General features: G+C 34.5%; 1 protein-coding gene across 1 annotated transcript in view; it reads left to right on the forward strand.

Moving 5' to 3' along the window:
* The window catches only part of ADAMTS19 (ADAM metallopeptidase with thrombospondin type 1 motif 19), a 248373-nt gene that overhangs the window by 47420 nt on the left and 178955 nt on the right, over nucleotides 1–21998 (forward strand). The window contains exons 3-5 of the mRNA XM_059173349.1: nucleotides 6469–6641; nucleotides 8659–8742; nucleotides 9422–9579. Coding sequence (XP_059029332.1) covers nucleotides 6469–6641; nucleotides 8659–8742; nucleotides 9422–9579 — 415 coding nt within the window. The remainder of the gene's footprint in view (nucleotides 1–6468; nucleotides 6642–8658; nucleotides 8743–9421; nucleotides 9580–21998) is intronic.

The raw sequence follows: 21998 nt of genomic DNA on the forward strand, positions 1-21998 counted from the left end.
TATGAGTTATACTAAAAGTCTACGCTTTTAGTATGTGACTTCCAAATCGGAGTAAGTTCCAGCTATTCTAACTACCATGAACAGGATGACACAAAGCAGGCTTTGTGTGCCATGGTGCGTAGAAGAAAGATTTTTAGAAAATTTTTAATTTTAATAGGTTTACAAAGCATAAATAAACAGTTACTATTTGGCAAACAATTCTCATGAAGTTTCTTATTGTGTTTATTTTGAAAGCATGACGGTTCAGTATTAATTGACCAAACTATTTGGGTCAGGCGCTTGCATGCAAGGAGTATTAAGCTAGCAATTGGGTGATTCACCGAGTTTACCTATTTTCAAATACTTTTTAAATTTAGATCTAGAATTTTAAAAATGGCTTTAAAAATAGCCATATGTAAAATAGAACATTGATTTACTTATACCAATATGTCTAATTGTAGCTCTTCCCTTTTTACTTCAAATCAGGCTGATGTGTTAACATATTAAACCCTTGATTCCTTGATATCAACCCTTAAACCTTGATAAACAGCTTTGGATAATGTTGCAGTATCTGCCTTCCTGCCTAGGAATGAAAAAGTTTCCTTGTATTCAAATTGGTCCTTTTACTAGTCTCCTTTATCATTTTAATGCCTTTTTAAATTATGTTTCTATGTACTGACTTCATGAATATTTTTTTTCCGAACAGGAAACCTTACCTTTAGGATGACTTTGTTGTGTCCTTCTATAGAAGATAATACAGAGAAGGCACATGAGGTTGAAAGCCAGAGACCCCCCCTGGATCCAAGGCATAGCTTTGGTTTCATTCCAGCTCAGTACTCCTTGTCAATTCCCGTAAATTCTTTCAAAATTTTATTTTAGTATAGTTGCCACACAATGTTATATTAGTTCCAAGTGTGCCACATAGTGATTTGACACTCTGTACATTATTCAGCACTCATGACAGTAAGTGTAGTTACTTTCTGTCACTATACAAAATCAGTACGTTATTATTGACTATATTCCCTATGCTGTACTTTGCATTTATTTTGTAAAGAAGAAGTTGGTACCCCTTAATCCCCTTCCCCTACTCTACCTATTACCCCACACCCTTTTCCTCTGGCAGCCACCAGGTCATTCTCTGTATTTATGAGTCTGTTTGTGGGGTTTTTTGTTGTCGTTGGTTGGTTGTTGTTTTCTTCTGTAGATTCCACAAATATGTGAAATCATATAGTACTTGTCTTTCTCTGTCTGACTGACTTATCTTAGCATAATGCCCTCTAGGTCCATCTATGTTGTCACACATGGCAAGATCTCATTCTTTTTTATAGCTGAGTGCTAGTCCATTGAATATATATATAACATCTTCTTCATCCATTCATTTTTCCATGGACACTTCAGTTGCTTCCTTATCTTAGCTATTATGAATAATGCTACAGTAAATATAGGGGTGGGTGTGTCTTTTCGTTTTCATTTTCCTTGAGTAAATACCTAGCAGTGTAATTATTGGGTGAGGTGGTATTTCTGTTTTTTAAGTTTTTGTGGAACCTCCATACCGTTTTCCACTTTCCAAGCTCCATAGCTTCTCTGTTTGTAACACAAGCACTGCCAGTCACTTTGCAGAGATATAGAGCTAAATGGCGCAACTCTTACTCTTAAGAGGAAACCAGTGTATTATTTTAGACAAACTAGTAAGTGAGTAATTATACTGTAGTATGATAAGGACTCTGACAGGTTCAGTACACAAGAAACCATGCATCTGATATTGGGGTCTGAGCCGCAAAGATCAAGTAAAACTTATCTTGATTACAGACGTACATCTCTGAGAGAAAGGAACAGAGTGTGTGGGGATTCTGATAATAGACTTCGGAGTCTCTGCCTGTGTTCACAAACTTATGCTACCACTTTGTAGCTGTGCGACTTTAGAAAACTGACTTTCTCTCTCAAAAGCTTCGTGTACAGTAGACGGAATGGGGATAGCGATATCTGGACCTCAGAGCTCTTGTCAAAATTAAATGAGACTGGGACGCCTGGGTGGCTCAGTTGGTTAAGCAGTTGCCTTCGGCTCAGGTCATGATCCCAGAGTCCTGGGATCGAGTCCCGCATAGAGCTCCTTGTTCAGCAGGGAGCCTGCTTCTCCCTCTGCCTCTGCCTGCCTGTGCTCGCTTTCTTGCTCTCCCTCTCTCTGACAAATAAATTGATAAAATCTTAAAAAAAAAAAAATTAAATGAGACTATGTCAGACGGTGAAAAACTCATGTGAAGTTTTTAGTGCCTGTTGTCAGGCAGGGAAGAACATTTCAGGCAAAAGGAGAAATGCGTGCAGAGGTAGGAAGGCAGGAGACAGCATCAGCGTAGGGAGCTGAAGCCAAATGGCTGCAGTATGGACATGAGATACAACTCTGGAAAGGTAGTCATGAACTGGATGATGAAGGGACTTCATTATATGTGCTGTGATAAGGACTTTATAGGGGAGCAAAAAGGTTTAAAGCAGGCAAGTGACATTAGTATATATTATATAACATTTTAGTAAAAACTTGTATGTCTAGGACTCCCTGTTGCAAGGAGGTTTGTAAAACTGAAGAACACCGATCAATTTGAGCGGGACATAGAGATCCCCTCTATTCTTAGAGCTAACTTCAACAGAAATGGTTTCCATATGTCATCCTTAACTGTTGTGGAGACTACTGTCACTATGTGTAGGGCATTACGGAGAGCGCACATTGAGCATTGGTGACCACACATTTTAAAATTTCTTCACTAACTGGAAACGTGTGCCATCAACTTTGTTGTTTTCATGCATGCATATGGGTAGAAAATGGTCTCAAGATTTGGGAGATGAAAAACAAGCTTAGCGTTGTTGATGCAGACAATGAGGCCATCAAAGAACGCAACTTAATAAAAAGATTACTTCAATATGCATGATTCATACACAATGGTTAACTTGTATGATGGAGTCTACCATTTAGTTGAGATTGTTAAGAAACATTCTAGGATGTTCCATGTAATCTATTTAAATGTAACTTGCAAATAAGAGTGTAGCACACTGGCAGATTAGAGCTAGCACAGCTGCCCCTAGCTGGAGTAATAAAGGAAACAAACTTTTTTCTCTGTTTACCATTTCTTTTTACCATTCTTGCTATAGTTCAAAAGTCCCCCCATTTTATAACTCTCCCCTTGGTTTCTTCTCATCTTATTTTTCTTACATTTCTGTCTCTTCTGTGGGCATATCTTGTTCCATATGTACATCCCCTAAATATAAGCATTTCCTCGGGTTTCCTCCTTTTCTTTCTGTTTCTCGCACCACACGCTTTCCCAAGGGTGATGTAATCCAAACCCATGCGTTCAACCTCGCTTACACACTGATTAGTTCCAATCCCCAGTTTGACCTCTCAGGTGCTTAGTCACCAGTACTCAGCTATCTCTTAGACACTTCAGACTCAGTCAGTCTAAAATGGAACCCATCATCTTCTTTCCCAAATTCCTCTGCTAATATCCTCTGCCTTCTATCTACCTAGTCACTCAAAAATAAAATCCAAACAACCTCCCACCCACCCCTGCACAAACCAAAACAAATAAAAACAGCAACAAAGGAGAATAATTCTAACAACCTCCCTTTTCTTCCCCTAAGTCTGATTAATTTTACTTGTGATGATGTCTGCTTTCTAATATTTTGCCTGTCTTTTCATCCTTTGTCTTCCTACCGTTGCATGATTTTCACATACAAGGTCAGTGACGTATTCCTGTAAGAGAGCTGCATATATACTTTCCTCCTATAGTTAGTTTATTTGGTGTTGACCCTGCCAAGACAAGTCTTTTCATCTACTTGTAGGAATACCCCCTACTAAATATTGTAAGTGTATAAAACAATATACTAACTGTGGATAGGTTTGTGATTATGATTAGAAAAACTACAAAATTCATTTCTAATTGTCATAGACCTCAAGATAGAGATAAAACCAATTTCTTATGTTGTCTTTCATCAAGGTTTTTGGTTTTAATCACTAAATATGGATCCAGTAAGTACACTTCTAACTCTGTGGTCCTGTTGCAGAAGGCTACTGTTGTTTTTGTCCTTGAGTATCATCATGTTTCATGATATAATGTTTTTTTAAAAAAAATATCAAATAGGGCGTGTTTGCATTTGTTTTTATAACACTTTTGTTACCTTAGTTAACAAATTCTTTCTGATAATTTGGGTAGTACTGTTCATTAAATAGTCTTTAGTCTGGGTCACTGCTAGTCAGAAAAGGAGAAAGTGTAAATAATGATGATATCTCAGAACAGTAGAGTTTCCAGCAAGGGTGGTGGGATCCAGTTCTTGTTAGATTTCAGAAATAACTCAGTCAAGCCTAGAAGACAGTAATTGAAGGAAACCAGTGGTATAAAAATTCATGGTATAAATTAATCCTGGCACCATAGAAAGATGTTGGAGGGCAAGAAAGGTAGAATAGATAGTTTGCAAAGTAGAATGGAATAGTCTTGAATTGGATTGACAAGCCATGGCTTCAACCTGGAACAGGACTCAAGGAAAGCAATTTATCAGACGCTACCATGATGGACTAGAACTGTGAGTTCTTTGAAATTCAAAACAAAGTTAGGGACATCCAGGAAGACATGGCCAACTGAACACACGTGTTTATCTCCACAGGACTCTACTAGACACCCATGTTTACTTTTAGGGATTCTGTTAAAATTATAGTAAAGATTTTAGTAAAGATGTTGGCTCCCAAGTACCAGTTCTAGAAAAGAGGTGATAAATAAATAGCAAGGAACAGAACAGGTTATCAGTGATTTAACCATGCATTGTGGAGACGGTTGCCCAAGTGTAGAAATTTATTAAGACTAATTCAGTTGTACGCTTCAGTGGCCCCATGTGTTGTCTGGTACATATCTCAATAAAGCTGTTAAAATAATAAATTCCTTATTGAAGTATCACATTCATCTGTATGAATTATGTGTCCAATGGCTGAATTTTCCCAGAACGAAGATGAAAATATCCCAAAATTTTCCCATGTAGTTAACACTCAGATCACAATATGGAAAATATCAGCACCACAGATGTCCCAAGATACTTAACTGTCCTGACTTCTAATGTCACTTCTTCCCAGCTTTTGTTTCTGTAAATGGAAGCTTACACCACCTACTTTTCTGTAATTGGCTTTTTTGCTCAGCATTATATTTTTGAAGTTCATCCATGTTCTTGCACATTGCAGTTGTTGATTCAGTTTCCTTGCTCTGGAACATTCCAGGTCTGGAACATTGTATGAATGAATAGGCCAAAATGTTTTCATCCATTATATTATTGATGGATATTTGAACTATTAAAATACTACTGTGAATAATTTGTACATGTGATTTGCATGCATTTTGGAGGAATAAATATTTTAGATCATTGGTCATTGGATATGCAGGTGTTCAAGTTTAGTGGCTACTGCTAGCCAATTTTTCAAAGTGTTTATCCTAATTTAAACTCTCAGCCTGTATGTGTATAGAACTTCTATTTCTCCCCACATTCTTGTCAACACTTAATATAATCATCTCTTTATTTTAGCCATTCTGGGGATTTTGGGTAATTTAATTAATTGTGGTTTTAATTTGCATTTCCCTGAAGACTAATGAGACTGAGCACCTTCTCATATGCTAATTCGCTATTTGGATGTCTTTTCTTGTGTGTGAGAAATGGCTGTTCAAGTCTTTTGCCAATTTTTCAGTTAGGTTATCTGTTACTGATTTAGAATAGCTTTTAATTTATTATGGAAAAGTATTGTAACTATCTTCTCCCACTTGGTGGCATGCTTTTCATTCTGATAGTGGCATGTTTTAATAAACAAATTTTACATTTTATGCACTTAAATGTATAAATATGTTTATTTGTGGTTACTGCTTTTAGTTGGCTCTGTTTGACGAATCTTTATTTCCCTGAGGAACTTCTACTGTGGGATCCTGATGGAAGACAGAACCAAGTCTTTTGTAACCCATGCATAATGTTTTAGTAATTAAGGGTCTCTGCCTGAATTGAGGATGTGTGAGGCAATCACTTAAAGCAATTTCTGCAAGTAGACCTTTATTTTGTCACTAGTTTCAAAAAGAAAATTGTGATTTTTTTTTTATTGGGTTATTTTATTTACTCTGTGCTAGAAATTTGACTAATGCGATCTTATTGTAAGACATGAACAACACTAGATGTTACTGTTTTTCAGTTTATAGATGAGGAAACCAAGGCTACCTGAGTGATGTTAGTTTCCCAAGTGGCAGAGCTAATAAATGGTAGATGTCTGGTCTGTTTGATTCCAAAGTCATGCTCCAAAGCCAGATGCCCTTTTAGATTTCATGTTTTGGGGAACTTCTTTGTTTTTTGCTCACTACTGTATTATGATCATCATAATTTGATATTCAATAAACACTTTTTAAAATTACTGAAGAAATAGAAAAATTTTTATTCACTTTGCCAATATGGAGTTACGCTAGAAAATCCATTTCTCTGTTGCAGATAAAGGAAGACCTAGATCTAAAAAAATAACAGAAAGTGGAAGAGGGAAACGATATTCATACAAATTACCTCAAGAATACAACATAGAGACTGTAGTGGTTGCAGACCCAGCAATGGTTTCCTATCATGGAGCAGATGCAGCCAGGAGATTCATTCTAACCATCTTAAATATGGTAGGCAAACTTTAAAGTGCGCTTGGAATTTTTTCAAGAAAACTCTAAGGAAGAAATGCGTGAGTATAATGACATTCTTTAAAAATTAACTCATTACTGTTCCTTTCTTTCAATTGACATCAGTTTAAAAAAAAAAAAAAAGATGCTTTGAGTATGCCAAATTGCTCTATCTCAAAAGATATCAAAATAATAATTCACATCTTCTAATAAAAGAAACCATCCTTATTGTTGATTTTGATGTGGCAAAACTATTTTCTTCTGTCTTTTCTTTCTTTGTTTATGCCCTTCCTTTCATTCTCTTATAAAAGGGCATTTGCTGAAATTAGAAATGTTAGATTGTTTTGTATGCATGGCCCCACCCAAAGTACTATACATTATGAGGTGGAACAAAAGGGAGGCTGGTAATCCACTGAGCTCTTACTTAGGTATGTAAAATTTGATGTCAGATATAATACTAGTTTATGAGTAAAGCTTAATAGCAGTTAGCTCAGTTTTTAATCAGCTAGATCACACATAGCTTAGTTCAGTTAACAATTTCTGGACTGCAGGGGTGCCTGGGTGGCTCAGTGGGTTAAAGCCTCTGCCTTTGTCTCGGGTCATGATCCCAGGGTCCTGGAATCGAGCCCCACATCGGATTCTCTGCTCCGCGGGGAGCCTGCTTCCTCCTCTCTCTCTCTTCCTGCCTCTCTGCCTGCTTGTGATCTCTGTTTGTCAAATAAATAAATAAAATCTTTAAAAAAGAAAAAAAATGTTTAAAAAAAAAACAATTTCTGGACTGCAAAAATCTAGTTTATACCTAGCATCTTACAGATGTTTACCACCAAATGAATCCTTTGACTTAATTGCCTACCCTGTTGGTTAAACCTCCTGCAAGGCAGAATTAGAAGGTTGGAGTGAAGCGTGGTTCTTAGGGGAGAATGAACATAAATAAAAGCCAAAGGCAGATGTCCATTTATGATTCCAGTTACCATGTAAAGCAGGTAGGAGCCCCTGATTCAAGGATAAATATATGATGTTTCACAAAACTCCATTTTTACTGTTTTTGCTCATTTTTACCATTTGGCTTACTTGAGTGGTGAACAGATTTTCCCACCCTTCTGTCATTTCTATGTTCAGCTACTTCCAGAGCACTCGCCAACATTCTGGTACCGGGTAGACTAACATAGCTTACCAATTTCAGTTTCTTCAAAGTAGTTCTAGATCTGGAATTCCAATTCTAGATTTGGTTTTATATTCTATTACAAATTAAGTAAACACTAAATCTTACCAAAAAAATCAAGGTACCACCTAAAAATCCAGCTGGCTTTCCAGCATTGCTACACACACCATCCTTTGGGAAAAACAGTTGTAAATGAGGATCTGATACCATTAATCAACAGTGGCCTGTGAGCTTGTCTTCCTGGGTAGCATTGAAGAGAAGAGCTTTGAAAACCTTTTCCTTTTTGGCAGCTAGCTTGGGGAGAAAAAAAGAAAAAATACTCCAAGGAACGAATAGGGAGGTGTCATAAAGCAGGCTCAGTTTTCAGGACTGTTTCTCAGAAGAGAGGAGGACACTGGCATTTTGTCAGTTTCTAGGGTTTTTGTCATTTCTAGGGTTTGGTTACTAAAATGCTGTCTTCAGAATTGTGAAAGGCCTACCTTCCCTCTGTATCCCACAGAAATGCCTACAGAGTTAGGTTGTGATGAGTATCTCAGAAGGCTAGGTCTAAATTTCTTGGTATTTAAAATGAATTACCTAAGTTATTCTTGCCTATTAAGCTAATTTTAAAATTACTTAAATGTTTTTAAGTTGGGATATATATATATACATATATATGTATGTGTATATATATATGTATGTATGTATATATATGTATGTGTGTGTATATATATATTTTATATATATATATAAATATATGTGTGTGTGTGTGTATATATATATATGTCAAAATTGAGATTTCTCCCATGTCTGGGCTTTAAGAAATATAAATTTGATTTTCAGTTTTATTTCAGGATTTTTATTTTTATTTGTTTTTAGGTTTTTAACCTTTTCCAACACAAGAGTCTTGGTGTGCAGGTCAATCTTCGTGTGATAAAGCTTATTCTGCTCCATGAAACTCCAGTAAGAAAGTCTTGAGTTTTCTGTCCTATTAAGTGGGGTGAGAAGTTTTGTTCAGGCACTTTTAAGTAAAGTGAATGTGAAGAGTATGCTTTTTATTAACTTGAAAACCCAGAAATATCCACGAAATCCCTTAAACTATACATGAAACTGGCCTTTAGATTTGGTTAATACCTCGGTTTTATTCTAAAAATGGAACGTTCTTAGTTTCCAAGGTTCCTGACAACAAACCTTAACTTTCCAAGATGTAATTTTTAAAAGTGATTTTTAATGACAGTTTTATTTTCTTATTTAAACCTGTATTTTTGAAACCTCTTCTTATCTGTAATTCATTTTAGAATGAATTACATACTTTTTCAGTATGCTGCTTAACTAGAATTTTGGAAAACATTTGTTCTTAAATTGTAGAAATAATTAAGTTATTTAAGTCTCAAAGTTCCACATTCTTAATTCACCTCTCTTCTTTTTCAGAAGAGCATGGAACATATTTTGTAGTTATTGTACCCTCACAAAGTATCAAGATTTTTAGCTCAGGCTAAATTAATTCTGAATGTCTTCCAGACTCTAATTAATGTTGTTATGGTCAGCAGTCTGCTTTAGTAATTCATGAAGTCTCCTCAGTTTTTAGTTTTTGGTATATCTGAAAATAATTTGCCTTAAAGTAAAATATCTTCTTTTGAAGGCAGATCTATACATTGGGCACCATGGAGAGAAGATGCTAGAGAGTTTTTGTAAGTGGCAGCATGAAGAATTTGGCAAAAAGAATGATATACATTTAGAGATGTCAACAAGCTGGGGAGAGGACATGACTTCAGTGGATGCAGCTATACTTATAACAAGGTAAATTTTCCAAAGCCAATTAAATGACATTCTTAATTCGATGGCTGTGCTGTTAATCGGATTAATTTCTTCAGGGAATGCTTTTATTCCAGGTTTTATGTTCCAAAAAACTTTTGGTATAATGATTTTTGTCATCTCCCTCAATTTATTATAACTGATTTCTGAACAGGCATATTTTGGGTGGCATATTGACCAAATTTTTCACTAGGTAATTCAGAAAAGATTTTTACCCTCAATTTCCAATATGAAGACAAAGCCTTTGGTGATGATAAGTGAATTTTGGTGGAACTGCAAAATGATGAACTTTCACCTACACTGTGTGTTTTTCAGTCATCACCGTATGGATAAAGCACCCATTATGTTAAACTCTGCAATTAATAAACTCTCTGGTACTGTCTGAGGAAAAAGTTTCAATTAGATCTCTAGCTAATTAATTTTTGGCTGCATTGTGAAAGTCTATACCACTAACACACATTTGTAATGCAGCATTAAGGGTAAATATAAAAAGGTGAAATAAGGAGCAACAATATACTCTATATGAGCACTCTATGGTATAAATAATAAATTTCTTGCTTAGAACTACTAAAAATGAATAGTAATTCATTATTCTCTGGCAATTTAATTTTAGTATCAATAGTATCAACATTTCATATCACAGAATACTCAGTAACATCTAAAACATGATTTTCTGTAGTGGGTATATTAACTTCATGATAGTTTCTTGTTGCTGAATTATATAAAAACTATCTAATGATAAATACTTTATAAAGATGAAAAAAATACACATATAAATACAGTGCAATCAGATTTTTATGTCCAGCTATGTAAGTGGGTCTGCTACTGGACTTATACAATAAACCATGAGAAAACCGGAAGAATATTAATGAGACAAATGCTTTAGTCAGTGGAGCATGAGCTATAACATACTGCAATCTCTGAAAGAAGGAAAATTTATTAAGTGAGCCCCACAGTCAACCCAGCTTTTTGCAAGGACAATTCTTTGGTAAAACAAGCTGGAATCTAGGTAGAGCACAAGTGGTCCTGCAGAGGGTACCAGAGATGAGGGTCCTATGCAAGGAATGTTACCAAGAGGTCCATGTGCAGACCATCTGTGAGTACTTTGCAAGGCTGGTGTAACTATATAGATAGAAACTTTCCAAAAGCATCAGAGTGCTACAACTATGGAGGTTAGATTTTTAAAAGATATTAGGAGTTGAGTAGATTCAGGCCACAAGAGTAAAGCAAACTGATTAATACATTACCATCACTCCTAATATTTAGCTGAGAAAACAGAAAGGCTGAGCCTTCATAGTAGGGACCTAGATCTGAAGAAATGTCTGCTCTGACCTACCCTAACAAAACCTGAAACCAAGCACCTATAAGATATTTAGGGAAGATAGAATTTGGAGGTTGAGTTCCAACAGTTTACAAAAGCTTGGGAATTATGTTGAGATTTAGATAGATCCTCCCTCCCAAGGAATACACTCAAACCTTGTCTAAGTTCAGAGTGACCTGTCAGTAATTGAAATCTTTTCTAAAAAAAGAGTCAGCCCTCTTCAGAGGAAGATAACAGAATCTTGAATCTCTATAGTATTATCATCTACAGTGTCTCAAACATAAAAAAAAATTAGCCAAGCAAACATGAAAATGTGACCATGGTCAAGGAAAAGTAGTCAATAGAAACTCATCCTGAGATAGTTCACATGTTGCATTTACTAATCAACTTATTGTAATTGGAATCTCAACAGAAGAGAATGAGAATTGGTAAGAAAAATTATTTGAAGATGTAATGGCAACTTGTATCTTAAATTGATGCGAAAACAAAACAAAACAAAACCAACAAACAAAACCACAACCCTTATAGGCCTAGGTGTATCTTAGGTAGATGAGTGAAAACCAGAGATACAGAAAATAAGTTTTAAATTGGCCAGAGAAAGAGATAAGTTACATAGGGGAAATAATGTTAAGATCGATGACTGACTTCCTATCAGAAAAAAATAAGTCCAAAAGACAATAAAAATGGTATCTCTAATGTATGGGGTAGAGGGGAACCCTATCAACAAAAAGTCTCAGGGAACTTTTTTTAAAAGACTTATTTATTTGAGAGAGACAGAGAGAGAGAGAGAGTGGAAGGAGGGAAGGGGGAGAGAGAGAACCTCAGGCAGACTCCCTGCTGAGCATGGAGCTCAATGTAGGGCTTAGTCTCAAGGTCCTGAGATCATGACCTGAGCTGAAATCAAGAGCCAGATGCTTAACTGACTGAGCCACCCAGGGGCCCCTCTCAATGAATTCTTCAACACGCTTTTTTAATCTATGAAATGGTATCTTCACACACATACACAAACAAAAAATCTACAACTGACGTCATACTTAATGGTGAAAACCGAATGTTTCCTATTAGGATTGGAAGTAAGACAAGGATGCCCACTCTTATACTTCTATTCAATTTTTTACTGAAATCAGAGCCAGTATAGTAAGGTGGGAAAAAGAAAAAGAAAGGTATAAATATTGGGAAGAAAAAATACAAAGCATTTCTCTTCACAGATGATCTACCTCCATACAAAGAAAATTTTAAGAAATACAGCAGCAAAATTGCCAGAAGTTGTAACTGGATTTTTCAAGGCCATAGAATATAAAGTCAATTGATAAAAACAAATTTATCTATTTATAGTAGAAATGAAAAGTTAGGAAAATTTTATGGTAACCTCCCAAACCATAAAAGATGTAAGAATAATATAAGAAAAATGGGCAAAACCTCTAAAATGATACCTCCATAGCACAGCTGAGAGAAATTAAAGATCTAAATAAAGGTTTTTATTTATTGGAAGACTAAATATTATCAAGAAGGCCATCTTCCCCACATTGTCTGAGAGTCAACATAATCTCAATGAAAGTTTGTGCCATCTTTTTTGTTGTTGTTGTAAAAATTGGCAAGCTGATTCCAACATGTATTTGGATAAAGAAAAGATAGAGAAGAGTCAAAACAATTTTGTAGAAGAAGAATAAACTGGGTGGGCTTACATTATTTGATTTCAAAATTTATTATAAAGATTTGGTAATCAAAACAATGGGGTATTGGCAGAAACTTGGCAAAGATGAATGATGTGGAATAAAGAATCTGGAAATACAGCTATTTAGATATGTTCAATTGACTCTCAGAAAAACCCACCAATATAATCGAGTCATGGGAAGGTAGTTTATCAATGAAATGGCTCTACAACATCTGGATAACCATGTGAAAAAAATGAATTTCAATACTGCTTTACACCTTGTGTGACGTTAATTCATTATGGGGCATAGAAAGCTACATGAAAGCTACAGCTATCAAACTCTCAGTAAAAAGAAAAGAAAAAGAAAGAAAGAAAGAAGAAAGAAAAACAGGAAATCTACATGACTATAGGGAGGATAATAATTTCTTGGATAGGATACAAGAAAAGCACTAATCAAAAAATTCTTAAAAATAATCATTTGGACATCTCCAAAATTTAAGCCATCTTATGTCCAAAAGATATTGATATGAAAATGAAAAGATAAGCCCTGGATTGGAGAAAATAGTGGCAATACCTCTGTCTACAAAAGCATTTGTATTGGAAATGTATATTTGTATTTATGCATATACACACATATAATATATAAATATAAAAAGATTAAAACTCAGAGAGATGATCAGGTAAAAATGACCTGTGTTTGTCCAAATACTAGCTGGTGATCTTAAATTGATGAAACGACCTGTCTTAGTCTTGTTATTATCAACAAAGTGAGGATAGTAGTACCGGGACAAAAATATAAGACATCTTGTATAATGCCTACCAAACAGTGAATGTTCAATAATTTTACTCCAAACAAATAATTGTTTAAAATCCTGTGTAGACTCATACTGATGTGAAAGACCCACTATCAGAAAGACATTTGTTGTATGATTATGTTATGAATGTTTTTGTCAGCCCATAGTTAAAATTCACTTTCCTTTTTAATAAAATTTAATTATGTAACATTGTGGGTCAACTACACTCAAAAAATTTTGGAAGAATTATAGTTTCATCTCACATTATCTTAATACATTTAAGAATCATCTTTTACTACAGTAGGTATGCTCTAGAACATTTTATTTTGTCTTGTATTGCTAGGGAAAGCTAGCAACAAGGGAAGTAAGAAGGATTAGTTAAGAGTGTGGCTTTTAAGCCTTTATAACATAAGAAAAAATAGTGGACTCAATAGATTCTTTTTTCAGGACTGAAGAGAAAAGTGGTATTAGAAATAAGGAATGGGGGGGCACCTGGGTGGCTCAGTGGGTTAAAGCCTCTGCCTTTGGCTCGGGTCATGGTCCCAGGGTCCTGGGATCGAGTCCTGCATCTGGCTCTCTACTCAGCAAGGAGCCTGCTTCCCCCTCTCTCTCCGCCTGCCTCTCTGCCTACTTGTGATCTCTGTGGGCCATATAAATAAATAAAATCTTAAAAAAAAAAAAAAAAGAAATGAGGAATGACATTAAAATCATAGTACTGGTGGGGCAAGACTTGCATGTAGAGAGTATGATCCTAATAGTGTATATATTTTACATGTATTTAGTTATGTACAATGTATTTAGTTATATGAATACATAGGAAATAAAACTGTAGAAACAGACTTTAAAATGTTAACTATAAGTTTTCCAAGATAGTGGGATTATAGGCTAAGTTTGAACTTTATTCTTATATTTCTCAAATTTCTGTAAGAAATATACTACAATATATTTTAATATATTAAATTAAATTAAATTTAATTTAAATTTAAATTAAATTTAATTTAATTTCCTCATTATTTTAATGAGGAAAGCAATATGAATTAGTAATCAAATTATGAATATCATCCTCAGAAGCATTATTTCAAACACCTAACAAGCATGACAAAGAAGACAGATCTCATCAGGTGACAAGTTTATAAAACCTATTTGTGGCTAACGCATTCTGACTATTCTGGTTATTTCTAAGGGATCTTTTAGTTATGGATAGAAAATCAAAGGTTCATTGTCTAAACAAGCTTTCTGCTCAAAACCCAAAGCAGACGTCTTTGTTGAGAGGTAAAATTTGCTATGATTTTCATGTTTTATGGGGAAAAAAAAATCTTTGTACACCTCTTTAATCCTTTAGTAGAAATGTTGACTTCAATTTTTTTGTACTCTGATTGCTAGGACTTAGAATAAGACCTAATAATTTGCTTTTGATTTTTGGATCACATGGGAATAAATAGAAATAAAATAGAAAATAGAAAAATTTTTGGTTGAAATAGGAAAAAAAAACTCTCAAAGGTTATACACATATGAAATACTGATAGCTGCTGACTCATAATTCTCTCTTTACTTGCCCCTGGGAATGAGGCTTATTTGAAGGATGCCTGTTTCACCATATCACTCCTTATCAGTACCATAAAAGTGAAAATCAACCTACCAGAGGGAATGTGTTATGTCTATTCTAAGTGGCCTAGTACCATTTGATCAGTAAAGTCTAAATGAATGGTTTGGGTAACTGAGAGCGAAGAATCTCTTTTTAGTTAGTTTAAACATAAGGGTGATCAAATCTTTAGCTTTGTAAGGACATTGTGAAAGATAAAACAAAAATTTAAATCTCCATGGATTCCATGATCTCATCCACATGTGACAGGCTAACCTCCATGTGACTAGTTTCTAGCATATTCTTATCTTAGATAATTATTAAATGTTGTATGTTATGTGAGCATATTGTAGGAAGGAATTTTAGATAACTGTTAATTTTGGTTTCAAGTAAAATAAATAATGTTTTCATATATCCAAGCCTATCTGCCACAATATATTTATTAAATTGTTCTGTGTGATAAAATGAAGTAAATATGTTAAAGCTGACCCAGTGCTTATGGGCTCATAGTAACACAAACACAAAACATGTCCTCCCAGCTGTCAACTCTATGATTTCTTAGTGTAATTATCACTTTTCTCCTTGAAATCATGGAGAAGACATAAGTTTCTCTTGAAAATACTCAACTGGAGAGTTTTAAAAAAATGAGAGTTTAATTTTGTTAATCATAGCTTAGCTTCTCATATTTACTGAAATGTTTTCGGTTTATGTGCACTACTTCTGAAAATTAGTTTTAAACTAATTTCATTGTCAAGTGAAATAGAAAGTTTAATAAGATATACAAATAGTAGAAATATATTAGTTTGATACAACTTACAGAATAATATCTGAATGAATCATTTATAGGTATAGCCCAGGGCACCATAAAGCTGCACAATGAGACTTATTCTCAGATGTATCTTCATTTTTGGGAATTAAAGGCTCCATTTCATTTTTTTTCAATATAAATCAGAACTTGAACAGAATTTATTGGCCTTCCTAGTTGCCAGATTCTAACAGTTATCATTTCCATAAACTCACATTATGAAACTCTATGATGCAGTCTTCAGACCCACTGAGCTAACAGGAGCCAAGGATGAGAGAATTTCAATTTGCATGATCATGGGTCAAGGCAGCAAACAAATCACTGTCCCCTATCACCCTCCCCCCAACGTTGATTTTTATGAAGTTAAGAATACATTATTTGGGCCCTCTTTAAAGAGGTTGACAATGGAAGAATTAAAGATTAAGAATTATTATCTGATCGGAGTTTTTAAAAATGCTGCTCATGATTTATTTTTTTAGTGGTCCTGAGGGGTACTAACCAGGCTTTTGGAGAAAAGACCTCACATTTTTAAAATATAATTTGCTTTTTTCATTTCTTTGCTGAGTAGAAACTGGCTGTGCAAAGGACTCTAAGTGACCTTGAAAATAAGCAGTACATTTGTCATAGTTTTATCATGTTGTTTAGTTACAGATAAAGTCCCTTGTTTCACATTATGTAAATCAAATAAATAGTTATGTTGCAGCCTCACGCATTATGATATGATGTATTGTATGTTTAGAAAAAGAAAAAAAATCCCTTTCTGTCTACATCTGAATATACTTTACACTCAGTGATTCTGGCCCTACAGTGAAGATTTTGATTTTTATGTGGTTCTTTAACTTTCTGCATTACCATATTATTTGGTATCATCTATTGTGGATGTTTCTCTCTCCTTTTGTTTGCTGGGAAAGGGAATTGCAAAATAGAACTATTCATTATTTAATACAATTCCCGAAGCCTCTAACTGATTGTGGGGCCCTTATCACATTAGAGAAATGATTGTGTGTCACCCTTTTCTTTGTGTTCGAGGTAGAAACCTTTTTCACTTATCTTTGTATTCTTCCCTTTTATCCACTGCTTGGCATATAAAAGGCACCTAATAAACCCAAGCCATCCAACTGTGTAGGTTGTGCACTATGCAAGAGTAGAGGGATTTTTATATTATTGTATATATAAATGTACCCTGAGAATTAAGCAGTGCACAATGTATACAACCAGGCATGGTATTCCTGTGATAAATTTGATTTCTCTATCTTCTGATGTAGAAAGGAGCTAAATATATCTGATCATTTACTTTTAATAAAAATGTCAAAAAACCTCTTCCATTCCTCCTTATCAGTAGTTACATTCAGGTTCTGAATATGTTCCACCACCACAGGATATGTTTTCCTACATCAGTTGTTGTTGGTTTTGAGCCACAGAGACCAATTTTGCAAGTTGAGCACAAAAGAGGTGTCTCTCTGGAATTTTTTGGTAGATGGAAAAATCTATGTAGTACTTAGAAAATTCTATGTAGTACTTAGAATGAGAGGAATAGTTAAGGAACTAGATATCAAGAAAGGCAGTGAGCATGGAAATTTTAGAAATGTCAGCCACTAGGTTTGGATGATTCGGGACCATTTATTTTTTCCTACTGTATTATTCACTTTAGATGCTCTGGGAAAAGTGGGTGTGGGTCAGGATAGGGTGAGGAGGCAAATTCTGTGACTAGAAGCTGGTGAAATTTTTAATATATATATGTATATGATATATTTGAAGCTGGTTGACCAGTAGAGAGATGCTGGGGTTCAGGGGATAGTTAGGGTCTTCCTCAGTGGAAATCTCTTGGATTTTAAAAACTTTCAATTATAATCCTGGGACAAGTGTTCCAATGAATGTTTTGTTCAGATGTATAAAATTTTCTGTTTTGTGTCTTGAATATTTGAAAAGGATGCAGTTCACTAGTTTAACTTTGAAGTTTTAGGGCATAGTATTTTGATTGATTAAGTTTAACAGGATAAAATTTCAGTGTGTCTTCCCTCATTTATTTAGAGTTGTCTTTTTAATTTGGGCATGTATTTTCAAAAAGATCTTTTTTTTTTTTTAATTTTACTTTTTTTTTCAGTGTTCCAAAATTCATTGTTTATGCACCACACCCAGTGCTCCATACAATACATGCCCTCCTTGATACCCACCACCAGGCTCACCCAAACCCCACCTCTCTCCCCTCCCAAACCCTCAATTTGTTTCTCAGAGTCCACAGTCTCTCATGGTTTGTCTCCCCCTCCAATTTCCCCCAACTCACTTCTCCTCTCCATGTCCCAATGTCTTCCATGTTTATTTAACACAAAAACAAGGTATAAATATTAAGACACTCAATTCTGATGGACATTCTGCCTGTGTAGTTCATGAAAATTTTTTTCTTTGCTATTTGCTTTTTAATAATTAACAAAAATGAGCCTACTTTAAAGCATTAATTCAATTGGAACAGTAGATTTTTAAGGCATATGCAAGTAATATTGATAAGATTATATCTTCTATATACAAAAGAAAAGCTGTTTTATACAGTGAAGATTAATGTATCAAGTGGTAACAGCCGACTTTCAGTAATCCAGAATCAATCAACAAGTTTTTTCAGATTTTACAGAATAAAAAATAATAGACTATTTGAGAAAAAACATTTAAAAATTTAAATGAGTGAAAGCATATGTTGCTGTTCCTATTGTTTGGAAATATGCATTTATCAGTATATATAGCACATTCTAACACTGCATTGTGTATATTGCATTTTGGGCATGACCCACTCCCTTGCAGTTCAGTGAGAGGTCTCTACAGTGGGCCTTGTCTAGACCAGACATATCTCTGATATACAGTATAAACCAGAGGCAGGAGAAAGCATGGCTGCTAAAACAAACCAAAGCCACTGAAGGAAATCCTGAAGGATGTACTTAAAGAATAAGGAGCTCTCTAGAAAGTAAAGATCCAACCTATTACTGAGAAAATATATTGCTAAATACATGGGCAAATCTAATAATGGTTTAGAATATCTAAATTGAGATTTGGAAAATTGAGATAGAATTATAATGTCAAATAAAAATAACATGAAAGATTGAAGGGAGGTGTTGAATTAAAAGCATTTGATGTCCTTTCTTCAGGAGGAGCCTGAAGATAATTTTTAACTCCAGACATTCAAGTGAATGTTGTAGGCAGAATAATGTCCCTATTCTAATTCATAGACCTTGTGACTATGTTATCTTACATTCTGGAAAAAGGTATTTGTGGATGTGATTATGTTTCAGATTTTGAGATTGAGTGATTATCCTCGATTACCTAGGGAGCCCAATGTAATCACAGGTGATAGGGAAAGAGGGAAGCAAGAGGCATGATGGCAGAAGGAGACCAAGCAAGTGATACCATTGTCAGCTTTGAGGATGGAAGGGAACTGTGAGTCAAGAAGTACAGCAACTTCTAGAAGCTGGGAAAGGCAAAGAAATGCATTCTTACCTAGAGCTTCTAGAAGAAACCCAGTACTCCTCATACCTTGATTTTAGCCCAGTGAACTCCAAACTTCTGACTTCGAGACTGTAAGATGATACATTTATGTTACATCACTGTATTTGTGAAATTTGTTACAGCACACAAATTTAAATGTGGAAGTAACAAACACAATCTAACGTTATTTTTCAAGTAGTAGCAAAAAAAAAGAAAGGAAAATAAAACTAGATAGGAAGGAAAGTATAATGGGAAATAGAATTAACAAATAATAAAGAAAAAACAAATAAAGAAATCAAATATATCCATAATAAAATATTAAATTCATTTTTATATTATATAATTAGGTTTTATAATTTTAACCATATGCTTTTTTGTAAGAGACTTGGAGAAAATGAAAGCTGAAAGTAAAACAGAAAAAAAAATACCAAGAAAACATCAACGTATTACTAGTATATTAATATTTGTTAATATCAGATGTAATAAACTTTAATACAGAAAACATTAGGAGGGTACATATGGTTTCTATACAATAGTAAAAAATAATTCAAAATAAATTATAAAAATTCAGAGAGTTAGTTTCAACTTAATTTCAACATAAAGGAAAAATTAGCCAGAATCAGGAGGGAGCAACAAATGTATAACCACAATGGAATTTTAGCACCTCTTTTTCAGTTACAGATTTAAAAATAAATTTAGAATTTCTAGTTTTCTTAAGCAATTTTATGTCAGAGTTGGGTATGTCACTAGATCTAATGCACATGTATAGCTTTGTTCCAATCCATTTGAAAATATACATTTTTAAAATTTTAATCCCAGGATAGTTAACATACAGTGTTACATTACTTTCAGGTGTACAATATTGTGATTCAAATTTCTATATCTTATTCATTGTTCATCACCATACTTATATTCTTAAAATCCCTTAACCTTTTCACCCATGCCCCCCACCCATGTCCCCTCTGGCACCCTCCAGTTCTCTATATTTAAGTGTTGGGTTTTTTGTTTATTTCTTTACATTTTAAATATGCATGGCATATTTTTACAGACCTGCACTGATATTAAATCACAGAACTGCTGATGAGCTGGGAAAATGTGAATTGAAAACTAACCATTTTAATCATCAAAGTGTAGATGTCGTTGGTGTAATTGACAAGAGGGTTGCACGTAATTTTACAATTTTTAATTTAGAAACGGCATTCAGATCGCTATAACAGAGTGAGGAATAAAAAAAAATTTTTTTTATTTCTCTTTCACACACCCGCAAAGACTAATTAGTGTATTGTTTGTAATAGTAAAAATTCTGTAGAATCTAAACATCTTTGCTCATCAGTAGGAAATTGCTTAAATTATAGTATAGAAATAACAGCAAGAACAACAAAACAACAAAAATGTGAACAACTAATTTCGGACAGCTTAGTAGGTACCTGGCATTGTTTTTAAGTTTTCTCTGTGTTTACTTATCCAACACATTCACTAAACTCACATTAAAGTATTCTATATGTAGAGACTCAGTCAGTTAAGCATCTGACTTCCACCAGGGGAGATGAATTCAGGGTCCTGGGATCGAGTCTTGCATTGGGCTCCCTGCTCAGCTCCCTGCTCAGTTGGAATTGGCTTTTCCCTCTCCTTCTGCCCTATCCCTTTCTTTAAATAAATAAGTAAATGTGTGTATGTAGGTATGTCTTATTAAATTAATCTTTATTTATTTATTTATTTATTTATTTATTATCTAATCTATATTATTTATTAAATAAATCTAATAAGATCTAATCTTATTAAATCTCCTAACCTGCACTATAAACCTACATGGTAGATAGTGTCCTTATTATCCCTTTTTTCTGTAGAGATAACAGAGGCACAAGAAGGTTCAGTAAGTTACCAAAGGTCACATAACTAGTAAAATTGAAAAGGTAGTTAAAATTGTGCTTTCATATAGTTTGCTCTGAAGCTCTTCAAGATACGGTATTCAAATAGCAAGTTGTAGCATATTTTTCATGGTTATATTCTGCCTCTGTGTAAAAATACTAATTTCTTCATGCCCCCCCCCCTTTTTTAAGATTTTATTTGTTTATTTGACAGAGAGAAAGAGATCACAAGTAGGCAGAGCAACAGGCAGAGAGAGAGCGGGAAGCAGGCTCCCCGCTGAACAGAGAGCCCAATGCGGGGTTCAATCACAGAACCCTGAGATCATAACCTGGGTCAAAGGCAGAGACTTAACCCACTGAGCCACCCAGCTGCACTCCTCATGCCCTTTTAAAAATGATTACTATCAGTCTTTTAAAAATTTTGCCAGTGTTATGATGTAAAATATTTTGCTGTTTTAAATCGTGTTTTTTAAATTTGACTCTTCTATCTGGAAATTATTTTTGTGCCTGTGAAGCAGAGATCTTTCAGTATTTATCAAACAGAAAGCCATGTCCTAATACCCAATACTGTTTTTTGTAATAAAAAAATGAAATCCGGTAAAATTCAAAACAAGATAGAATTTTATTTTTGAAGTATTTTTAATGAAATAAGACAACATGCTTTAGTATTATATCATAAAAGATGTGTCATTAAAAATTTAATAATTTAATAATTCTCGGGGCACCTAGGTGGCTCTGCCTTTGAGCTCAGGTCATGCATGATCTCAGGGTCCTGGGATCAAGCCCCACATCGGGCTCTCTGCTCACCAGGGAGCCTGCTTCTTCCTCTCTCTCTGCCTGCCTCTCTGCCTACTTGTGATCTCTGTCTGTCAAATAAATAAAAAAAATCTTTAAAAAATATTTAATAAT

The sequence above is a fragment of the Mustela lutreola genome, chromosome 5, assembly GCF_030435805.1.
Source record: "Mustela lutreola isolate mMusLut2 chromosome 5, mMusLut2.pri, whole genome shotgun sequence".
Classification (NCBI taxonomy): Eukaryota; Metazoa; Chordata; class Mammalia; order Carnivora; family Mustelidae; genus Mustela; species Mustela lutreola.